The sequence below is a fragment of the Camellia sinensis genome, chromosome 6 (assembly GCF_055761805.1).
Source record: "Camellia sinensis isolate YWXY chromosome 6, ASM5576180v1, whole genome shotgun sequence".
NCBI classification, from domain to species: Eukaryota; Viridiplantae; Streptophyta; class Magnoliopsida; order Ericales; family Theaceae; genus Camellia; species Camellia sinensis.
In genome coordinates, this window is record NC_138966.1 from 76,650,672 (window position 1) to 76,671,288 (window position 20,617).

Genomic DNA, 20,617 nt, shown 5'->3' on the forward strand with positions numbered 1-20,617 from the left:
AAAACTTTGATTCGTGTCTTCAATATGAGACAACTTGTTATTTTTCTTCAAATAGCCAAATTTATTATAAGTTGAACTCTCTTACTTGATTTATACACTTTGCTTCCTTCAACACCTCCTTTGAGTTTTTTGATGAATCAATTTGAACGAATGGAGATGTTTGTTTGGCTTATGAAAATATTCGTGTGACTTGAGACTTCTTGCACTCACCTTCTTATTTTGTATAAGCCATGTGAATAGTATTCTCTTTTGAAGTGCCCTACAAACCCAATGTGGATGTAAGTTTTCATGTACAAAACCAAAAGTTGGCACATGCACGTAATGCTTTTGGCATTTTGGGAGTTGTCGAAAAGGTCTTCATCTGATAGAGGAAGAGAAAGAGGTTATTCATCACCTTCAATGATATCATGCTCCCTATGCAAAATATCCTCAAATTCTCCAACTTCATTTTGTCCCCCTTGTGCCCTTTCGTGAGAAACAAATTGTTGGATCTCCTGACTACTTTTTAGGCCTTTATTTTGGCTTACCTCAAGTTTGACTTTTGACTTGATTTCAAAGTTGACTCAAGGCTTGATCTCCTATCTACATCTTTTCTCCTCACTTTTGAAAATTGAGTTGTAATCAAAGATTATTATCTCTTTCTCTTACCAAGTTCATAAGATTATGGGTAGGTTTTTTTATTGTAGACTTGATCATTGGTGGGTTGTCTTTACCTCCTGACGGCCTATAAAGAAGATGCTCTCCTAACACTTGTCTTTACCGCTCTTTCCTTGGATTGGGTGATGAAATGATGAAGCCTGATAGAATCCCATGGGAGATGGGTATCCAATAGTTGGTGGGTCAAAAGAATTCACCTTTGGGGACACTTCTAGAGTACCAGATTGTGGAACAACAAACTAGCCATTAGTGGGGTCGTCTCTCCCTTTTGGCAACTTACAAGAAGGATGCCCCATCGTGTCCAAGTCTTGTCCTTTTGGAATAGGAGTTCTCGATGAAGATCCTTGATACATTCTAGGAGGATATGACAAGTTAGCAGCTAGTGCTTTAGGCAAATCTACTTTTGCAACAAGGAGTCTTTGTCCTTCCATACATTATAAGGGTGACTAATTAAACCTACTATTTTGGAGTTTTGAAATGCCCTCTTGCCCTCATTGTATGACTGAATTCATTAGGACTGACACTTCATGTAGAAGGCATTTAAGGAGATAGTTTATATCACGTTGAAAATATTGAGTTTCATCTCCAAATGATCAATTTCATCCATGAGCTAATGAATTTCATAGTTTAATCGCCTTTTTTGTTTGTACCCCCAATTGTAATTTTCCATAGAAGATATAAAATATACAGGAATAAGTTGACATTTTACATTGTCAATAAGATAAATCTCATTTTTTAAGTTGTCAATCTCATCTTCGCACCAATGCACTTCTTCTTTAAAACGCCAGATTGCTAATTCCAACTCAAGATAATGCATTGATATAATAACAAATTGGCATATTCAGCCCCTTAAATTCCTTTGGGGTTTCACTAGACATGCTAAAATATGTTTGCACAAAATTTGGCTAAGTAAGGAGATTTAGGATGCGAGCGTTCCATGGAAAAGTATTGCCTACGTGAAAATGGATATGTCTTGTTATTAAGAGATTGTGCAAGGGCCAATGGGATAAAAGCCTCCTAGTTCTTTACTCGCCTCGATGAAGAGGACTTAAAATCTCCTAAGGGTTATAAGATAGGAATAAAAGTTAGCAGAAGGAAATACAAACAAGAAACTGTCAACTTCAATGTACTCAAATGGATTGAACATACACAAAGTGACAAAAATAGTTTTAAGTAAAAAGCAATTAAGTTACAACAGTTTGTAATTACAATTGAAATATGAAAAATCATCCACAAACGACAAAACTAATCTACAATAACATGGATGTTAATGGCATTGATGTCCAACAACTAAACTATTGCACATGTACCTTAAAGATGAACTAAAGGTAAATGCTAAGGCTAAATTGACACTGATGTCGTTGAGTGTTTTGTTAATTTAAGTTGGTGTCGATGCATTGAACTTGAGCTTGCAAATAGCCACTGGGTTCCTCTTGCAAGTTACAAATGACCTCCTAAATTTTCTTAGCCACTTTGCTTAGTAGGATGCTAGGTTGGCTCTATGGCTGCCATGTGTCCTATTACCAAGTCCTGAGGCCCAAATATTTCAAACATGTGTTGAATTATTTCTTACATTTACTGAATTTGCAAATTTGTAGGAAGAATAGTTTCTACCACATTCTTCTTGTCTTTGGATCATGAATAACATATGTCATAACCACCAGACCAAATCCCAAGATTATGGCTCTATGGTGGTATGGAATAATGGTCAATAACCATATCCAAAAATATTAGGAACACATTCTGCTGGAGATATTGATAGAAGAATAACTCTTAACTAATTCCTGTAAAATAGGAAACCATCACCACCATTATCTGAAAAGCATTTTGATAAAATTACCAAGAACTTTCACTTTCATGGATCACCAGTGCCACGTGCCAGCTCCTAATTTGGCTATTTCTCCTAGAAAATCACCTTAGGAGTAGCTTTATCAAACTTGCCAAGTCTACCAAAATTACCATGAACATTCATTTATTTGAATGACTATCGCCAAGTGGCATCATCCAATTGAGCGGTCATTTTTGGTATAAACAGTTTTACACGGTCTTTTTTAGATACAAATTCTAATGGTATGTAACAGAGAGATCACATTGCAACAAAATTAAAAGTGTAGGGATTAAATTGTTCAAATTGAAACTACAGGGACTAAAATGACACTTCACTTAAATTACAAGGACTAATGGTGTAATTTACACTATAAAGAGCGACAAACCTTCAGATTGATAAGTGGTTCAATGCCAGCTTCGTTTCCTGCGTTGCAACATAGTTAGTACACTTGAAACATGAGCAAATAGAGTTTTCCTTCACTTTTTTACGATAATATTGTCCTTCCAGCCAAATGATTTTAGGAGAATGTTGCACTTGATTCGTCCATCCCTTCTTCAAATTGCTAGCCAGTCCTATTTTCCACTTTGAAATGCTTGCTATTTATTTATAACAAATTCAGCATATATTTATGTTAAATGAAGGTGTTTAGTGTGGATATGTATTTATGTGTCCAATTCATCTGATCACATATCCAAGGACAAGGGGACATGACAAAAAAGATCATATCTGTTAATTTACTTCTTTAATGTTTCAAAGTAAAAGAATGGAAACCGGGGTTACTGTTGTAAGCAAACCATATTAGTAGCCATTGTTACATCTGTGGTGACTTTTCCTAGGCTTATTTGGATAGTCCAAATCGTTTATATTGTAAGATCCGTCACGTAGATTATTTATGAAAAGAATCAGATTAGTTGGATATTTGTAGTCCCTCAACGAGATCACATTTTTGTTTGGAAAAAAATGAATGGTTAGCTTGATTTTGATAGTTTTTAACAATAATTAGAACTTGATCATAGGGTTATAGATATCTAATTAACCTAATTTTTTACATGGATAATATGTTTAACAAACCTTACAATATGAACAATTTGGATTATCAAAATAGGTTAGAAATAATGTTCCACAGAAGCTCACAACAGTTAGTACTATGACTACTGCAGTAACACTGAGTCCAAAATAATGTCAAATGCATATTTTGTTTCCTTATCCACGTATTCATATGTCAAGTATCTAACATGAATACTTCATATATAAGGAAAATGAAAAAATATATATATATAAGTGTTGGTACCGAAAATGACCTCCCTATCAAATGATACCGCATGGCGTTGATTATTCAAATAAGAGCATTGATAGAGACCCCCTCCAATCACCACCCCCACCACCCCCACACACATGTGGCGGGTGGTGACTAGAGGAGAAGGAAAAGAAAAAAAATAGAAAAGAAAAACTGGCCAATGAGAGGGAAAGAGGGTCAAAAGGGGTGGGAGGGAAAGGGGGTCTCAAACATTTTTGTTCAAATAAATGGATGTGCGTGGTAATTTTAATGAACTAATAGATTTGTAAAGTTTTATAAAGTTATCTCCAAGGTGTTTTTCCCAGAGTAACATCCAGATCAAGGGGTGATACACTGTGTGGGTGACCCATGAGAGTGAATGTGCTTGGTAATTTTATCAAGTATGCTTAAGTTATGATGGTTCCCTATTAATATTGTACGGGGAGGAAATAATTCTCCTCGTATAATCCTGTTGACCAAGTCCACGCTCCTCCGTACGACGTCGCTTTCTCACCTGAAAACACAAACGTGAGCTAGCCGGCGGGTGTGTGCCGGAAACCTCTCCGATGCCTAAGTCAGAAAATTTGACAAATAGACAAAGCTCTATGTTCTCAGAAAAAATTGTGTTCAATTACCTCCTCCAAGGTGGTGCTTGTGAGCTTTTATAGGTTTCGAGTGGCATAATCCTAGTAGGACTTTTATTTCTCCATGCAGAGTCCTCCTAGGATTCATACTCCTAAGGATAATGCTTATCCTCTTACACCCTCCCCCACTGCTTAAACCAAGTGGGATGGTTTCCACTTTGGCCGAACTACTATATGACCGAAATAAGCTTGGCTATGCAGAGCCACAGAGAAGGCCGAACTGTCCTTAGCTCGGTCTTCTCCTCCAACTCCTTATCTCGGCTTTCCCCTGTTCAACCATGGTGTGTTTAGATCAAACTTCCAAGTAGCAAGTTCTGACCGAGCTAACCAAATTATGACACGACCGGACTAAATATAAGGCCGGACTTACTTCAAATTGCCACCGGACCGGAGTTGCTTTACACATTCTTGAACCGGAGTAACCACACATCTCCTGGGCCGGAATAACTACACTTCTCCTGGACCGGAGTATCTATGCCTCTACTGGGCCGAAATAACATTACGGCTTCTTACCGATTCCTTCACACTTTGGGCCGCAGGGCCCAACTCACAGCTCGGCCCAATTCTTTCCAAAAAATTAACCTCTCAAATATGTTGAGATATTAACTCATTATCGCTAGAAAATCATGTACCTATTTTCAAAGAGATGTTTATTAACCATTCCTATTAACCACCATGGAACTATCATCTTGAAATATGGACATGTGGCACCCATTATGGGGTATTCACAGACTAGGCCGACTCGTCAAAACCGGCCCGATCTAACCCAATTCACTCACTTTTAAGTGGTCTCAATAGTATGGGCAGGTGAATGTGGATGGAGATTTTTCTAATCCACCTATGTTTGGGTAGATGGCGGGTGAGAGGCCACCGAACCTAGCTTGATCTGCCAACCTCCCTTAAGAAAATGATGTTATGTTTACATAATTTGCATGTTAAAAAAATGACATTTTATTTAGTAATAATATTAGCTACTTATGAAATATGAAAGTTTGGCCATTATTTAATTACAAAAAATGAAGAATAAAAAATTTTGGACTCAAATAAAGTCCAAAATAGTAAAAAAAATTACTATAAAATAGTTCAAATATATATGTAACTGCAAAACCCAAGCCACTAAATGGATTTGCATCCACCTGTCAATCCGCACGAATTGCTCAATCCACATTCACCAACTATGCAGACAAATATAGATTGATTTTTTCTAATCCACCTAAGTTCAAACGAATGGTGAATGGGAGGCACCCAGCCCAATCTGATCCGCGAGCACCCTTAGCACCCATCTATTTAAATTCAAGACCCACTACTACTTGATCCAACGACTAGGCGAAAACGGGGCAATCACCAACATTTCTTGAGGGATACATTAGAGATATTTGGGCAACATGGTTGTTGAGAGACACTTGGCACTCTAGGAGGTGTTCTAGAATACCACTAACCAAAAGTAGTTGAGGGATATATTAGGAGCTAGTTCGAAACGGCTAGAAGGTCAAACATATGAAGGTCGTTTCAAGATGGGAAAACCCGCAACCAATCATCCAATCAATTCAAAAAATATTTAGCAGTTATCTCTCAAGACTTAGTGACTTTTTAATATTAGATTACCAGTAACTTCATTAGCTTACTGTATTTTTCATTTCTATTTCAAAAGTTAGCTTAGTTTGTCCCAAATATTGTACTTTAATTTGTTTGGATATAATAAAATTCTTGTTGTGTCCTCTTCCAACTTCAAGCACTTAGGAGATTCTAAGTCCTATTCATTGACGGAACAAATAAACCAAGAGGATTTTTATCCCTGGACCTCACATATTGTCTTGAGAAGAAATTAGAAATATTCAACAGATCGGACTATACTTAGTCCTGGCACACCGCTCACAGGTTCCTGCAGCTTCCATTGTTCATTTACACCCATTTTTGGGGGGGGAAAAAAAAAAGAGAATTCTTAGTTTATCACTGATTAAAGAAGTTTATTTCATTTTTTATTAGTCCAACTTCGAGTGATTTTTTTTCTTTCTTTTTTTTCCCCCTAATTTAAAAGAGTTAATTACAAGACCAACAACCACCTGGGAAGGGGACCAATTTGGCACAGTAAGGTAATATGTGTCGAAATGGGATCAATGTATGGGACTCTTGGTCAAGCAAGAGACTTCTATCTAGCAGAGTATTTTCTAAAGAGGCAAGATATATGCAATTTTACTCTATTTTTAAAGAGATTAATTGTATAACTCAAACTAACATTGGACCAAGAATGCTAGAGACAAATTTTAAAATTGGACCAAGATAAAAACCTAATTTTCCTAAATTTTCACTGACTTGTCCATTAATTTCTTACCATTTGATATTAGTTGAACGATTATTGGAATCGTAATGCCAGTGTACGAGTCTCCACAAACGTAAATAGGGTTTGAGAAGAACTTTGAATGATCAATCAACCACTGCAAAAAAAAAAAAAAAATTTAAATAATTGATAAATGGTTACAAAAATAAAAATAAAAAAGTCTAGTATTGATAGCCCAAAAGAAGAGAAAAAAAAAAAAAAAATTTATGAAATTGTTTACAACTGTCTAATGCTATGAACAAATCTCCATTTACTACCAAAGCTACTGTTAAGAATTGTATCTTGTTGCTTTTGTTGGAGAGTCAACAAATTACCTTCTTGAGAAATTCATAGGCTTGGTCACATGATTGCAAATCAGTAGATTTAGAAGCAAGAGAGGTAGTTCCATAGGAGAATCCAGTACCAACAGGCAAATCTACAAAGAGTATGCTCGCCACCTGATATTTAACATCACTGTGATTAAATTTTATCATATGCGCTGATGCACATAATTGCTAGAGGAGATTGGCTTTTCTCCAGTCAATTGGATATGCAGTCCAATTTTTTGTGAGATGGTAGGTAAAATAATAATAACAATAACTTGGTGATCTAAACAAATTTTCGTGTTTTTCATGTGTAGATTAATAATAATAATAATAATAATAAATTTGTAGCCATATTATTTTGACTTTAAAAATAAATAATAGGGTAAATTATAAATATACCTGTTGAGGTATTCTTAAAATATTATGGTTGTGGAAATTACATTCCACCCTATCAAGTTTCTAATTATATAACAAATGATCCATTTTATTAATAAATCATCATGTCACTTAACATTTTTTAATGAAGTCATAAATATATTTCAATTAACAATTTAAGTAATTTTATTATTATATAGGAGAGCAGTTAGGAATTTCAATTTTTGTTAATTTTGTTCAATAAAAATGTGTGACAATGGGGTATTTGTAATTTTCATAACCAAGGGACGATTTAAATTTAAAAAAATCTCAAAAGATATATTGTAATTTTCTCAAAATAATAAATAGATGGAAAAGTAAACCTTCCATTTTTTAAAGATAAATATTATATGGTTGTGATCAATCAATCAATTAGATTTTTCTTCTTTTCTTCTTTTTCTCTTTTTTTTTGGGAGGGGGGGGGGGGGGGGGGGGGGTTATGTTCATAAAAACCACAGTATGAATATATCACCAAATTAGGACACATGGTGGATACTATTATCCCAACAACAATGTGTAGTCATAGATTGCTAGACTAGATGTTCGGTTTACTGAAGAGAAACTCATCCCTAATCCATATATGCACATGTAGTTACACAAATTCTTACAAAATAGGCCAATTGTTAAACAAACTATGGTTGTTGTCAAGGCAACATATAAAATTTTAATGCTCCAGATAGTTATAGATAGTACCTCTTAACATCATATAAAATTAGTATGACAATAATAGTCTCACCCTTCTTGTATTCTATTATCTACCTTCGTCCATGAGTTTGGATTCAAGACTAAAGTCGGCAAACTTCCATCATTCTGCTTGACCTTGAAATTTAGTGGACCTGCAAATTAGTTAAGCGATTTATATATTGTCAATACATCAACAGTTCAAATCAATTAGAAACAAGATATTGTATTAATTATTTTTGTTATCAAAATCGGACTGTAATGGGGTATTTTATTGTGTGAGGGTATTTTGATAATTTGACTCACTCACTCAGTCTCGCCCATCAAGATTGAAAGTTTCGCTCCATTATCCGCTCAAGTAAGGATTTCATACATGTTTTAAATCTCTTTCAAACAGTTTTTTCTCAACAAAAAAAAGAAGTTGGAATCAAATACAAAAACATGTTTTGGGAACACGTGCAAAATTGGCCCTGCTAAAGTGGGGCAATCGATTGCAATTTGGAGCAATTGATCTGACGTTGAGCAGTGGTTAGCATTCGATAAACAATCAATCAGCCATCAATTGCACTTTGTGCAGTAGCAAGCGATTACTGAGAGATCGATCAATAAATATAGTATAGCTTTGACTCTCTCGTGTACTCGTGTGATTGAGTGTACATGTGTTAATTAGGTTAATTGATTAAATTGAACAAAAATTAATCTTTTTTTTAATAGGATAACCTACTTATTCCCCTCTAGGCACATAATATTCAAATTCCAATATTTCAAAAAACTTAAAATATTTACATTTGCAATTCCCCTTTTACAATTCCATGTAAAAGGAGATGTGTCTTATATAATTTCCCTACGTAGTATTACCAATATATTTTTGTTCCTTTAAAAATAGGATTGGTCCAAACGTACGATAGCTTTGGCCCTCTGGAAAACCATCACTAACAAGACTTTCAAAAACAAAGTAGAAAGAATAATTTATCTCCAATTTTTTTTATGGTTTCATCCTAAAATACTTTAATTATGTTACGTTTAAATTTTTTTTTAATTTTCACATGATTCAATAAGACATAAGATAGACGTATACAGATATTTAAGAAAAGAAGATCCTTAGCTTATTATTCGTAACCAATGTAAAGGACTTGGTGAATTATGTGAGGATCTCGATGCATAATTCAATCACTATTATTCTGAAATAGGAAATAGAAGAATTTGATGAGAGAGAAAGTGAGCATGGAGAAGAAATAATTACCTATTTCATTAATGAAAGCAGAGAAGGCAGAGCAGCCCGGGCCTCCTGTCAACCAAAGAAGCAGAGGGTCCTCTTTGGGGTTGGACTCAGACTTAACAAAGTAGTAAAAAAGCTGTACATCCTCTGATTTATCCACACCTACATACCTGACACATACATGTATACACAATACATAACATAACATTAATCAACTATATATTCATGCACAGAGAAAGAAAGAAAAAGAATACTATATATGAATGAAATATACTCTTGACCCACTCACCCGGTTTCGAGTTCAAAGGGAAGGGGTCCTTCAAATCCTGGGAGAGACTCAACCACAGAGTGACCGAGTACGAGCTTAGATGAACAAGCAATTATCAAAAGAGAAAGCATGAAAATCAAAAGCAAGCAAAGCAAGTGTGCCATTTTTTAAGCCATGTTTGTGTTCAATTGGGAAGCAATTAATAGGGATGTTTGAAATCACATAATACTTAAGTCATTATTCGTAATTAATTTGTGAATCGTACCAATAAAAAAGATATGTTATCGATATATTTATTTTACAAAAAATATATATTTATTTTTGTTTATGTCGATGTCTCAAACTTAAAGAGTTAGTATATGACAGCACGTAAACAAGAAAAAGGGACAGGAAGGAGTGGTTGTTTTGCCCACTTCTCTTTATTTTCTTTGGACTTTCTTTCTTCATTTCTTGCTGATGTGATGACAAATAAATTAAAGTATTCTAGTTTCTTGGTGATAATGACAAATAATTATATTTTAACCATAAAAAAATGACAAATTATTGTACACGTTAAATTTTTATTCGTACATAATTTTAGGATAAACCATCATGTATCATGTTGTTTACTTTATTTTCTTCAATATATATATATATATATATTTTAATTTAGAGTATGAAATAATAATATTTTTATTATTTTAAATGTAATCCAATTGTTACCTGCCACCTATGTTTTGACGAAAAAGGGGCACCTGATATTAACACGTTGCTGACTCAGCCTCGGCTCAAGAACAATTTTTAGAATGGATCTAGCTCTTTTCCGGTCTAGAAATATTGGAAGATTAAAAAAAACATAAAATTAAAAAATTAATAAAAAATACACTAAACTCTGAATCTGATAGTGATATATATATGATCATGACATTTAGTTGACATTTTACTTTCCAAATGGTTAATTGCTAATGCTGAATAATAAAAATGATTTGGGATTTAAAGTTTTTTAGGTATTTACAAGCAAAGTACACGATTCCATGAATAAAAATTAAGTCTATATATATTCATAATTAAATTTAAATTATAAAAAATGATGGGGTGAGATTTGTTTCCAATTTATATAGTAAACTGATTGCTCTATTCTAAGTCTTAAGACTTGACATGTATAAGCCCATAAAGGCCATGAATCACCTATGGCCCATCACTTGAAACCCAGTGCATAACCCAGCTGACGAGGCCCAGGACAGCTGGGGTCCAACATGGCATAAAGAGCCAATGACATTCAGACACACGGCAAGAGAATGACGAACCACATCAGCAGACAAAGATCTGCAAAGTTATTGCCACTGCACATCACCATTAATGCAGCCCATCACAGCATTTATTACGACAACACCTCTCCGTCGGAACAGGACCCCCTTATCCTGAGCAAGGTAAGCTAGAGCATAGGCTTTCGGCAATGAGAGCAGGTCGGAAGGGACAGCGAAATGATTGCCAAAGGATATAAGCGAACGTTGTAAACAAGCAAAAGGTTAAGCTTTCTATCTCTAATCTTCTCCCATATACTATACTTCTCTTCCTAACTTGATCGTCGGAGGGTTCACTGGGGGACTACCCCGTTCCCCGTTGAACTTGTTTGCAGGGTATCCGGTGGGCTCGATCATTTGAGCTTGGGCTTGAGGAGCTTGGACCAGTTCGCTCCATTCACCGGGGATAAACTGTATCAACAGTTGGCGCCGTCTGTGGGAACGCTTTGCTCCTCGCGCCAGTTGTGTTCACTGTCGCCGGAGGCCCCGTTCCAACAACCTTTTTCTCCTACCCGTCAAAGTGCATGGTCACGACTAGATCCATGGTTTCTCACAATAAAGCCGCCGACCATCAAGCCGACCCCCCCAATCCAAACAACCCACCACAGTATTTTATCGAGCTTACCAACAGCATTAACCGCATGGCCGAGCAAAACCAGGCCTTGATAAATGCTTTACTCCAAAGGAACCTTCCAATGCCTCCTCCTCCACCTCCAGATATTCCCCTCAACCAAGAAAGAGCCCCGAGCCATATTGCTCCACAACTCCATCCACCCAACTTGGAAGGTTTGCAACCTCCCTACCCACATATAAATCCACCACCACCCCCACACCCACACCCGTCGGTCGTAGCACCAGCCCCTGAAAGGGAGGCTAGCAGCGTCCAGCCTCCATTGACTGACCATGGTGACCACGTTCCCCTCTGGGACATTGAGCTTTACGCAATGAAGCTCCAACTCCAAGGGGTACACCATGGCAAATTCACCATTTGTTGCCTCCATCCGGGACAAACCCTTGCCCGCCAAGTTCAAGATGCCCACCATTGACTCCTTTGACGGTACGACGGACCCAGTCGACTATCTAGAGACTTACCGTACCCTCATGATCCTCCATGTCTTCCCCGACGAGATCATGTGTCGGGCTTTCCCCATGACACTGAAGGGGTCAGCTCGACTGTGGTTCAGTCAGTTACCAGCGGACTCTGTCTCCACTTTCCAGCATCTCAGTGACTCCTTCCTCAGCCATTTCATTGGAGCCTAGCGCCAACGCCGCCCTGCAACCCAACTCCTCAATATCCGTCAGACCGAGAGGGAGTCGCTACGCAGCTTCGTTACCCGCTTCAACACCGAAGCCTTACAAGTAGCGGAGAATGACGATAAGGTCATCCTCACGGCTTTCATGGCCGGGCTACGATCGTCCGATTTCCTTTTCTCCCTCTCCAAAAACCCCCCGACCTCCCTGGCAGCCCTATTATCCAAGGCCCAGAAGTATATGAATGCCGAAGATTCACTAGCCGCTTGGCAGGATCCAATATCCAAAAACCCGACCCCCAGAGAAAAGAAAAAAGACTCGGAACCCAGAAACATCCAATATAACAGCCAAACACCCCAATATACTGACCGACCTCCTCACGCTGAAAGGTCGACACCAGCCCGACCTCCCGGTCGGTTCAAGCAGTACACGCCCCTTAATCCTCCCATGGAACAAGTCCTCCACCAGATCCAACGGGATTACCCCCTCAAATGGCCCATGCCCTTACGAACCCCTTCCAACCGAAAAGACCAGTCCAAATATTGTTGTTTCCACCAGGATCATGGCCACAACACTAATGACTGCATCAACCTCAAGGATCAGGTCGAGACCCTCATTCGCCAAGGGCATCTCAGCCGGTTCACGGACACCCGCCCGCAACAGAGGCAAAGAACCGAGCTCCTTAGAAACAACCACCGGCGTACCCCACCCCGGCAGCCAGCCCAACCTAACCAAGGCCATGACTGCCCCCCACAATAGCCTCAGCCCCCAGGTAATCCCCCTCCGCCAGTTGGTGAAATCTGAGTCATTTCTGGTGGCCTTGCTTGTGGCGGACCATCCCGCTCCGCTCAGAGGGCAGAGCTCAAGAAGATAAGGCAAGGCTCGGACAGAGCAATGGACACGGTAGACCGACCTTCCAAACAGCCCAAGCAGTGGACAGAACCCATCACATTCACGGACGCCGACTGTACTAGCATCCGTTATCCTCATGATGACCCTCTCGTCATTTCTGCCCTTCTCTCCAACTATAAGGTCAGACGGGTCCTCATCGACAACGGCAGTTCTTCATACATCATATTCCTCAACTGCTTCCGCCAGCTCAAAATTGGAGAGAAAAGCATGTCCCCCCTCCAAACCCCTTTGGTCGGTTTCATTGGAGACCGGGTAACCTCCATCGGTTCCATCGACCTCCCCATCACCATCGGCGAATACCCACGGCAGACTACCAAGTTGCTCATTTTCCTTGTGGTCGACTGTCCCTCTGCCTACAACATCATCCTTGGTCGCACCGCCCTCAACGCCTTTCAAGCTGTCACTTCAACCTACTACCTCGCCATAAAATTTCCCACCGACCAAGGGGTCGGGACAGTACGGGGGGAGCAGACCATAGCTAGGGAATGTTATGTCGCCTCACTCAAGGAGGTCAAGCTGAAGGAGGCCATGATCATTGAAGGACTTGATGCCCGAGATGAGGACGAGTTGGTCAGAGGCGAACCGGTGGAGGACCTCGTTGAGATTCCCATCGATCCCACCAACCTAATGAAAACTGCTAAGATCGGCAGCCAGCTATCCCCCCAAGCTAAGGCCGACCTTACTGCCCTTCTGATCGAGCACAATGATGTATTCGCCTGGACTTACTCAGATATGCCAGGCATCAACCTTTCTTTCATAACTCATCGCCTCAGCATTGAACCTCATTTTTGACTTTACTGCTAGAAGCAGCGCGTCTTTCATCCAGAGCGCAATACTCTTATAGCCGCAGAGGTTGACAAACTCCTTGAGGCCCAATTCATCAAAAATGTCGACTACACTAAATGGTTGTCAAACGTGGTCCTCATCCGCAAGAACAATGGCAAATGGCGACTCTGTGTCGATTACTCTGACCTAAACCGAGCTTGCCACAAAGACAGCTATCCTCTGCCCCACATAGATCTGCTGGTCGATGCCACGGCCGGTCATCAAATGCTCAGCTTCATGGATGCTTTCTCTGGCTACAACCAAATCCTGATGCACCCGTCCGATCAGGAACATATATCCTTCATCACCGACCGAGGCACCTACCATTACCAAGTAATGCCATTCGGATTGAAGAACGCTGGGGCCACCTACCAATGGTTGGTCAATACCATCTTCCATCACCAAATAGGTCGGAATATGGAAGTATACGTCGACGACATGTTGGTCAAGAGCAAACTCTCCACTGATCACCTGATCGACCTGCGGGAGACCTTCGCCACGCTACGCAAGTACCAAATGAAGCTCAACCTAGAGAAATGCGCCTTCGGCGTAGGATCTGGGAAGTTTCTGGGTTTTATGGTCAGTCAGCGGGGCATTGAAGCTAACCCTGAAAAGATCAAGGCCTTGATTGAAATGCAGTCTCCCAGGACGGTCAAGAAGGTTCAAAGACTCACTGGCCGAGTTGCAGCCCTCAACCGTTTCATTTCCCGCGCAACAGATAAGTGCCTACCGTTCTTCAAAGTTCTTCGGCAAACTTTTGAATGGACAATTGAATCTGAAGAGGCTTTTCAGCAGCTAAAGCAGTGCATGGCCAATCCACCCCTCCTTTCACAAGCGATTACGGGCGAGTCCCTCTTCCTCTATTTAGCCGTCTCAAGCACCGCAGTCAGTGCAGCTCTTATCAGGGAAGACGACTCTGTCCAACGACCGGTCTACTACATCAGTCGGGCTCTCAGGGGAGCAGAGCAGAATTACCCCCTGTTAGAAAAATTATCCTTGGCCTTGGTCACCGCCTCTAGACGACTCCGTCCTTACTTCCAAGCCCATTCCATAGTGGTCCTCACCGACCAACCCTTGAAGAAGGTCACGCAGCAACCATAACTTTCCGGCAAACTTATGCAGTGGTCAGTGGAACTCAGCCAGTTTGACATCTCTTACCGGCCTCGAACAACAATTAAGGGACAGGCTATCACCGACTTCATCTTGGAATTCACTAATCCTACCCCAACCACTGCCTCTCCACCCCTGCCAACTCCCATCGAGCTAGAAGACCCTCACTCTTGGACTCTCAACATCGACAGATCATCCCGCAGGCAAAGTAGTGGGGCTGGCCTCATTCTCACCAGCCCTGAGGGTGGTTATTTCAAATGTGCGCTCCGCTTCTTGTTTGAGGCCAGTAACAATGAGGCCGAATATGAGGCACTGATAGCGGGCCTTTGCCTAGCCAAGGACATTGGTGTCAGCCACATCTGAGTGCTCAGCGACTCTCAGCTCATCGTCGGACAGATCACGGGCGAATTCGACGCCAAGGAGGGCACAATGTAGACTTACAGGGATCTTGCACTTCCCCTTGTTCGCCTTTTCAATACCTTCCACATCAAGCACATTCCTCGGGCGGAGAACTCTAAGGCAGATGAGATGGCCCAGTTGGCTTCCGCAGACCAGTCCGCCCTCAGCGGTGGTGTCCGCCTCGAATACCTATCCCACCCCGCCATTTCTCCCGACTAGCATGAAGTACAATTCCTCCAAAATGAACCCATCCCTTGGGCGTCGGACATCTTTCGATTTCTGACAGCGGGGGAACTTCTAGATGACCACCAGCAAGCCGCCAAAGTCAGGGCACGATCGTCCAATTACATCCTTGTCGACGGCATCTTGTACAAACGTGGTTTCTCACGTCCCTATCTGCGGTGCCTCAATCTGACTCAAGCAACTTATGTGATGCAAGAAATTCATGAGGGGATCTGCGGCAATCACTCGGGCAGCAAGTCCCTGGCCCACAAGATACTCCGTACTGGCTATTTCTGGCCCACTCTTAATCATGATGCGACCGATTTCGTGCTCAAATGTGATAAGTGTCAACATTTTGCCAACATCCCCCATGCACCCCCTACAGAGTTGATCACACTTTGCAGCCCTTATCCGTTCGCCAAATGGGGGATCGACTTGGTCGGTCCACTCCCTATTGGCCAAGGCCAGACCAAGTTCGCGATCGTCACCATTGATTACTTCACCAAGTGGGTAGAGGCAGAACCCCTTGCCGCCATCACCGAGCGGAACACAACCAAGTTCATCTGGCAGTCGATCATTTGCAGGTTTGGCATTCCTCAGGCCATCATCTCCGACAACGGTAAACAATTTGACAACGCCAAGTACAGGAAGTTCTGTGCCGACCTCCAGATTCAACCTTGTTTCTCATCCCCTGGCCATCCCCAGGCCAATGGCCAAGTTGAGATCACCAACCGCTCTCTCCTGAAGATCATCAAAACTAAGCTAGAAGCTGCTAAGGGACTTTGGGCTGAGGAGTTACCGAATGTACTCTGGGCTTATCGAACTACAGCTCGGACTCCCACTAGGGAAACCCCTTTCCGCTTAACATACGGCGCTGAGGCGGTTATCCCAGTAGAAGTCGGTTTGCCTACTCCCAGGGTTTCACATCTGGATCCAGCACTAACCGAAGGACTCCGTCGGGCTGACCTCGACCTAATTGAAGAACTCAGAGAGACCACCACTGTCCGACTGGCCTCATACCAACAAAAAATGAGAACACACTACAACCGCAAGGTCCGACCGAGGGAGTTCACTGTAGGGGATCTTGTCTTGAGAAAAGCAACTCTTGCTACCAAAAATCCGACTGAGGGTAAATTGGCAGCCAAGTGGAAGGGACCTTACATTGTGAAAGCCCGACCCCGACCAGGCACTTACCGACTTCAGGACATGGAAGGTCGAGACCTCCCCCACCCATGGAACGTCGAACACCTTAAACGTTACTTTCAATAAGCTCCTATTTTTGTATTGCTCAGTTATTGTATTTTCTTTTCGGGAAATTCACACATTCTTGATATTCCCCCATGCAATGTAACTTCTTGATTATATATCTCAGTTATCTATATGTTGTCTCAGTAACATTCTTATTTGCAGCATTAAAAGCCTCAACCATACTAAGCACTAAAAGCCTCAGCAAGACTGAGCACTAAAAGCCTCAGCCAGACAGAGCACTTAAAAGCCTCTGCCAAACTGAGCACTAAAAGCCTCAGCCAGACTGAGTACTAAAAGCCTCAGCCAGACAGAGCACTTAAAGCCTCAGCCAGACTGAGCACTTAAAGCCTCATCCAGACTGAGCATGAGCTACCTCGGGCAGTCCAACCGTTAACACCCTCTGTCGGACCGAACGCTAAAAGCTCCATCCAGACTGAGCGTGAAGCACTCCTCCAGACCTAACATGTAGGGCTCGGTCAAAACCACCCATGCAAAACTTCATACTTGTGGAATTAACTAACACACTTAGTCACAATTCCAGGTCCAAGTCTTCACACCACTCTTTGCTTAGTCAAATTCCAAAGACGTTCTTATCATTTTATTACATTTAACTTTCTCAGGCCTATCATTTTATTACATTTTAAATTTCACCCTGCATTGTGGAGTTCTTAAATTTCACTATCATTTCATTACATTTAACTTTCTCAAGCCTATCATTTTATTACATTTTAAATCTCACTCTGCATTGTGGAATTCTTAACTTCACTCTGCATTGAGTCCTTATTACAAGCTTCAGTTTCACTCTTATTAACATAGAGTTCTACACACACTTCGCCTACGCCTCATTCATCTCATATCCACAAGCAGAAACAATCAAATGACAAATGACAAGCACAACTGAAATTTTATTCATTAGCAATTCATGTACAAAAAGTTCATTACAGCACTTCAAAAAAAAAAAAAAAAAAAACAAAGTATCTCTTTCTCCTTCCTCTTCAGTTACTCCTCCTCACTGGAGAGGAGGTCTTCTTCTTCAATGCCCTCATCCAGGGGGGTTTGGGCCACATTGTCTTCGCCAATCGTTACGCTACTAAGGCCTAAGTCTGGGAACAGCTCTTCTGCTCTACGTTTGAACATCTTTCAGCCACTGTCCCAGTAGTCAGCCATTTCGTGCTTATAAAAGTCTGACTGCTGGAAGCTCTCAATAACTTCTGCGTCAGTTCTGCGTCCAGCAGTCGTCCTCGATGGGCCCGCCCCTCCAGATTCCTGCCCAGCCAGGCTACTCGCGACCGCGGCATCAACTGCCACCTGAAATTTGGCAAACCCTTTGAATTGCTCCACTGCTGCGACGCACAGATCGAGATAAGCCGCCCTTTCAGAGACTGCCTTTGCCCTCTCTTCGCCCAGCTCTTTCTGCAGGGTCGCCCTTTCCGACGCCGCCTTTGCTTTCTCCACCTCCAATTCCTCCTTCAAGCTCTCCTTCTCCGCCGTCGCCTGCACTCTCTCTGCTTCTAACTCCCTCTGAAGCCTCCCTTTCTCCTCCACCGCCTTGGCGCGCTCTCCCTCCAGTTCCCTCTGGAGATCGCCAACTTTGCCATCAGCCTCATCTTTTTACCTCACCAGCTCTTCATTACTACTTATAGCCTCTTCATGTCGCTCGACCGCGACGGCGCAGGCTCTTTGGGCCTCGTCCAACTTCTTCTGCTCGCCAGCAAGTTGGAACTCGAGCGACACAACCTGGCGGCATGTGTCCTCCAGCTCCGCCTTAACCGCTGGCAGCTCGGTGTGGGCACTCACCCAACTTGCACTCTTCTTCTTTAACTTTGCCAGCTGAGCCTTGGCCTCATCTGCCTTAAGTTTGGCAGCCCCCGCCTTCCTCAGCAGGGCCCCTGCTAAGGTGGTTACCTCCATTTGAGCGGAGTATAACCCCCTTAGCAGTTCAGCCTCGTTAAATCTAGAGGCCGAGCGCAGGGCTGCCTCTTCTACAATCCCTACAAGACGGTCTGCCTCTACCCTGGCTGGGCCTTCTTCTCCCTCCAGCCGCCCCGCCACCGCACGAGCATGGTAGATCGCCGTCATCGCACCGATTCCTCCTTCTTGAGGTGCAAGCCCCCCCTGGGGCTGTTCCTCCCTCCTTGGCCCAGGGCCAGCAGCCTCGTCCTCCACTTGCCTTTCAGGGGCGGCCTTTGCAACCCCGGCGGCGATCGCCGCCACCACTGCCACCACCTCCATGCCCTCTGAGGCAACATCCACCACTTCTGGGCCACCCACCTTTCCTGGGGCCCCCTCAACTTCTCCCTCTTCAGCCCCCCCAGCCGCACTGGTTTCCTTCACACTCGTCTCCCTCCTCTTCTTCTGGGCAGACACTTCCTCAGTCCGACTCACTCTCTTCTTCTTCTTCCCCACGCCCAACGCCTCCATCTCCTTCAAGGACCACTCCTTCAAAGGGTCTGTTGGGGGCGGCCGCGGCACAAAATTGCCCAAGTTTTTCTCTCCCAAGGGTTTGGGGCGAGGTTGAATCCTCTCCCTTACAACCGATTTTGGTGGTCGATCGGCCCGGGACTCTTTGAATTGTTGGGCTTTAGCAAGAATGGCCTGATCCTCTGCCTCCTCAGCCCTTCTTCTCGTCTCCAACTCCGCTCGGTCGAGGTCCCCACTACTTGGCTTTGGCCCCAACCCCGCCTCAAACAATGTCGATTGCTGAACAAGCTCGTTCCATTTGGCCTTTTCTCTCTCCCTCCACTCCTTCACCCTCTTCACCCTCCCCTCCGCAGCTGCCCCCAGTTTCAGTTCCACAGACCTGATGGGTACTTTCCAAATGGTGCGCGCTCCAAGCCCCCCATTGGCAGACACGTAGAACCATCGCGGTCGCCATCCCTTGATCGACGACGGCAGACCCGCCACCAACCCCTTCCCCACTGCTGCCTGCAAAGTGACCCACGTCTCTTGCTGCCCCGAAGCCTTTTAACACTCAAAGAATTCATCTACTGTCATGGCCTCCCCTCCATTTGCCTTCGGCCATGCACTTGCACAAGCCAGTAGGATCTTCCATGCGTTGGGCATTAGTTGCCCCGGTGCTACCTCTAGACGGTTAAGCACATCCACCACCACTTGCGGTAGTGGCAACCTCAGTCCACCCTTCAGAGCTTCCTCATAAAGGGAAAACTCTCCTGGCCTGGCGTCAGATGGCCTTTCCGTTGATGTCGGCAGCAATAACTCCACTTCCCTAGGGATCTAGTATTTTTCGCGGATAGCCTCCAACTCCGCCTCAGTAATCGTGGATTTGTCAGCCTTCGTGTGCCAATGATCTGGTTCCGTCTGGCTGATTGGCTTTGGAGCTGCTATCATGGTGGAACCGTGGGATCGTACCACCGACTCCCCCACCCTCTCTGTCCTATACTGCGCCGCTAGCTCCACAGCATCATCATCTCCAAGCGGGTCCACCCTGACAATCACATTCCCTTCTTGGGCCATTTCTGTGGTTTGTTTGCGAATCGCTTCGGCGGCTGGAACAAAGAAATCGAAAAAGTGTTGCAGAGGTGTATTGTGAGCAACAAAGGAATCCACACTTGGAATATTTTGATTTTTCGTAAACAGGTAGGTGAATCGAATAATGCCAAAAGCCCACGGTTTGCCCGTATTCCAAGGATCCCAATTAATTTCCGCCAGTTTGAAAACGTTTCAAAATCATCCACCAAAACTGTCTCCTCAACACCCATAATGACTTACCGTTTCAT

At 42.6% G+C, this 20,617-nt stretch overlaps 1 protein-coding gene across 2 annotated transcripts in view; it reads right to left on the reverse strand.

The window, feature by feature from the left end:
- LOC114263769 (serine carboxypeptidase-like 7) overlaps positions 1-10,082 on the reverse strand; it is a 33,358-nt gene extending 23,276 nt beyond the window's left edge. Inside the window, exons 1-6 of one of the 2 annotated variants that reach the window (XM_082874024.1) lie at positions 9,652-10,082; positions 9,387-9,532; positions 8,222-8,298; positions 7,058-7,180; positions 6,738-6,840; positions 2,871-2,908 (exon numbers count right to left, since the gene is read on the reverse strand). In XM_082874024.1, coding sequence (XP_082730150.1) covers positions 2,871-2,908; positions 6,738-6,840; positions 7,058-7,180; positions 8,222-8,298; positions 9,387-9,532; positions 9,652-9,794 — 630 coding nt within the window. In that variant the 5' untranslated portion in view covers positions 9,795-10,082. The remainder of the gene's footprint in view (positions 1-2,870; positions 2,909-6,737; positions 6,841-7,057; positions 7,181-8,221; positions 8,299-9,386; positions 9,533-9,651) is intronic. The other variant, XM_082874025.1, reaches the window with a different exon arrangement.
- Positions 10,083-20,617: the final 10,535 nt, after the last annotated feature.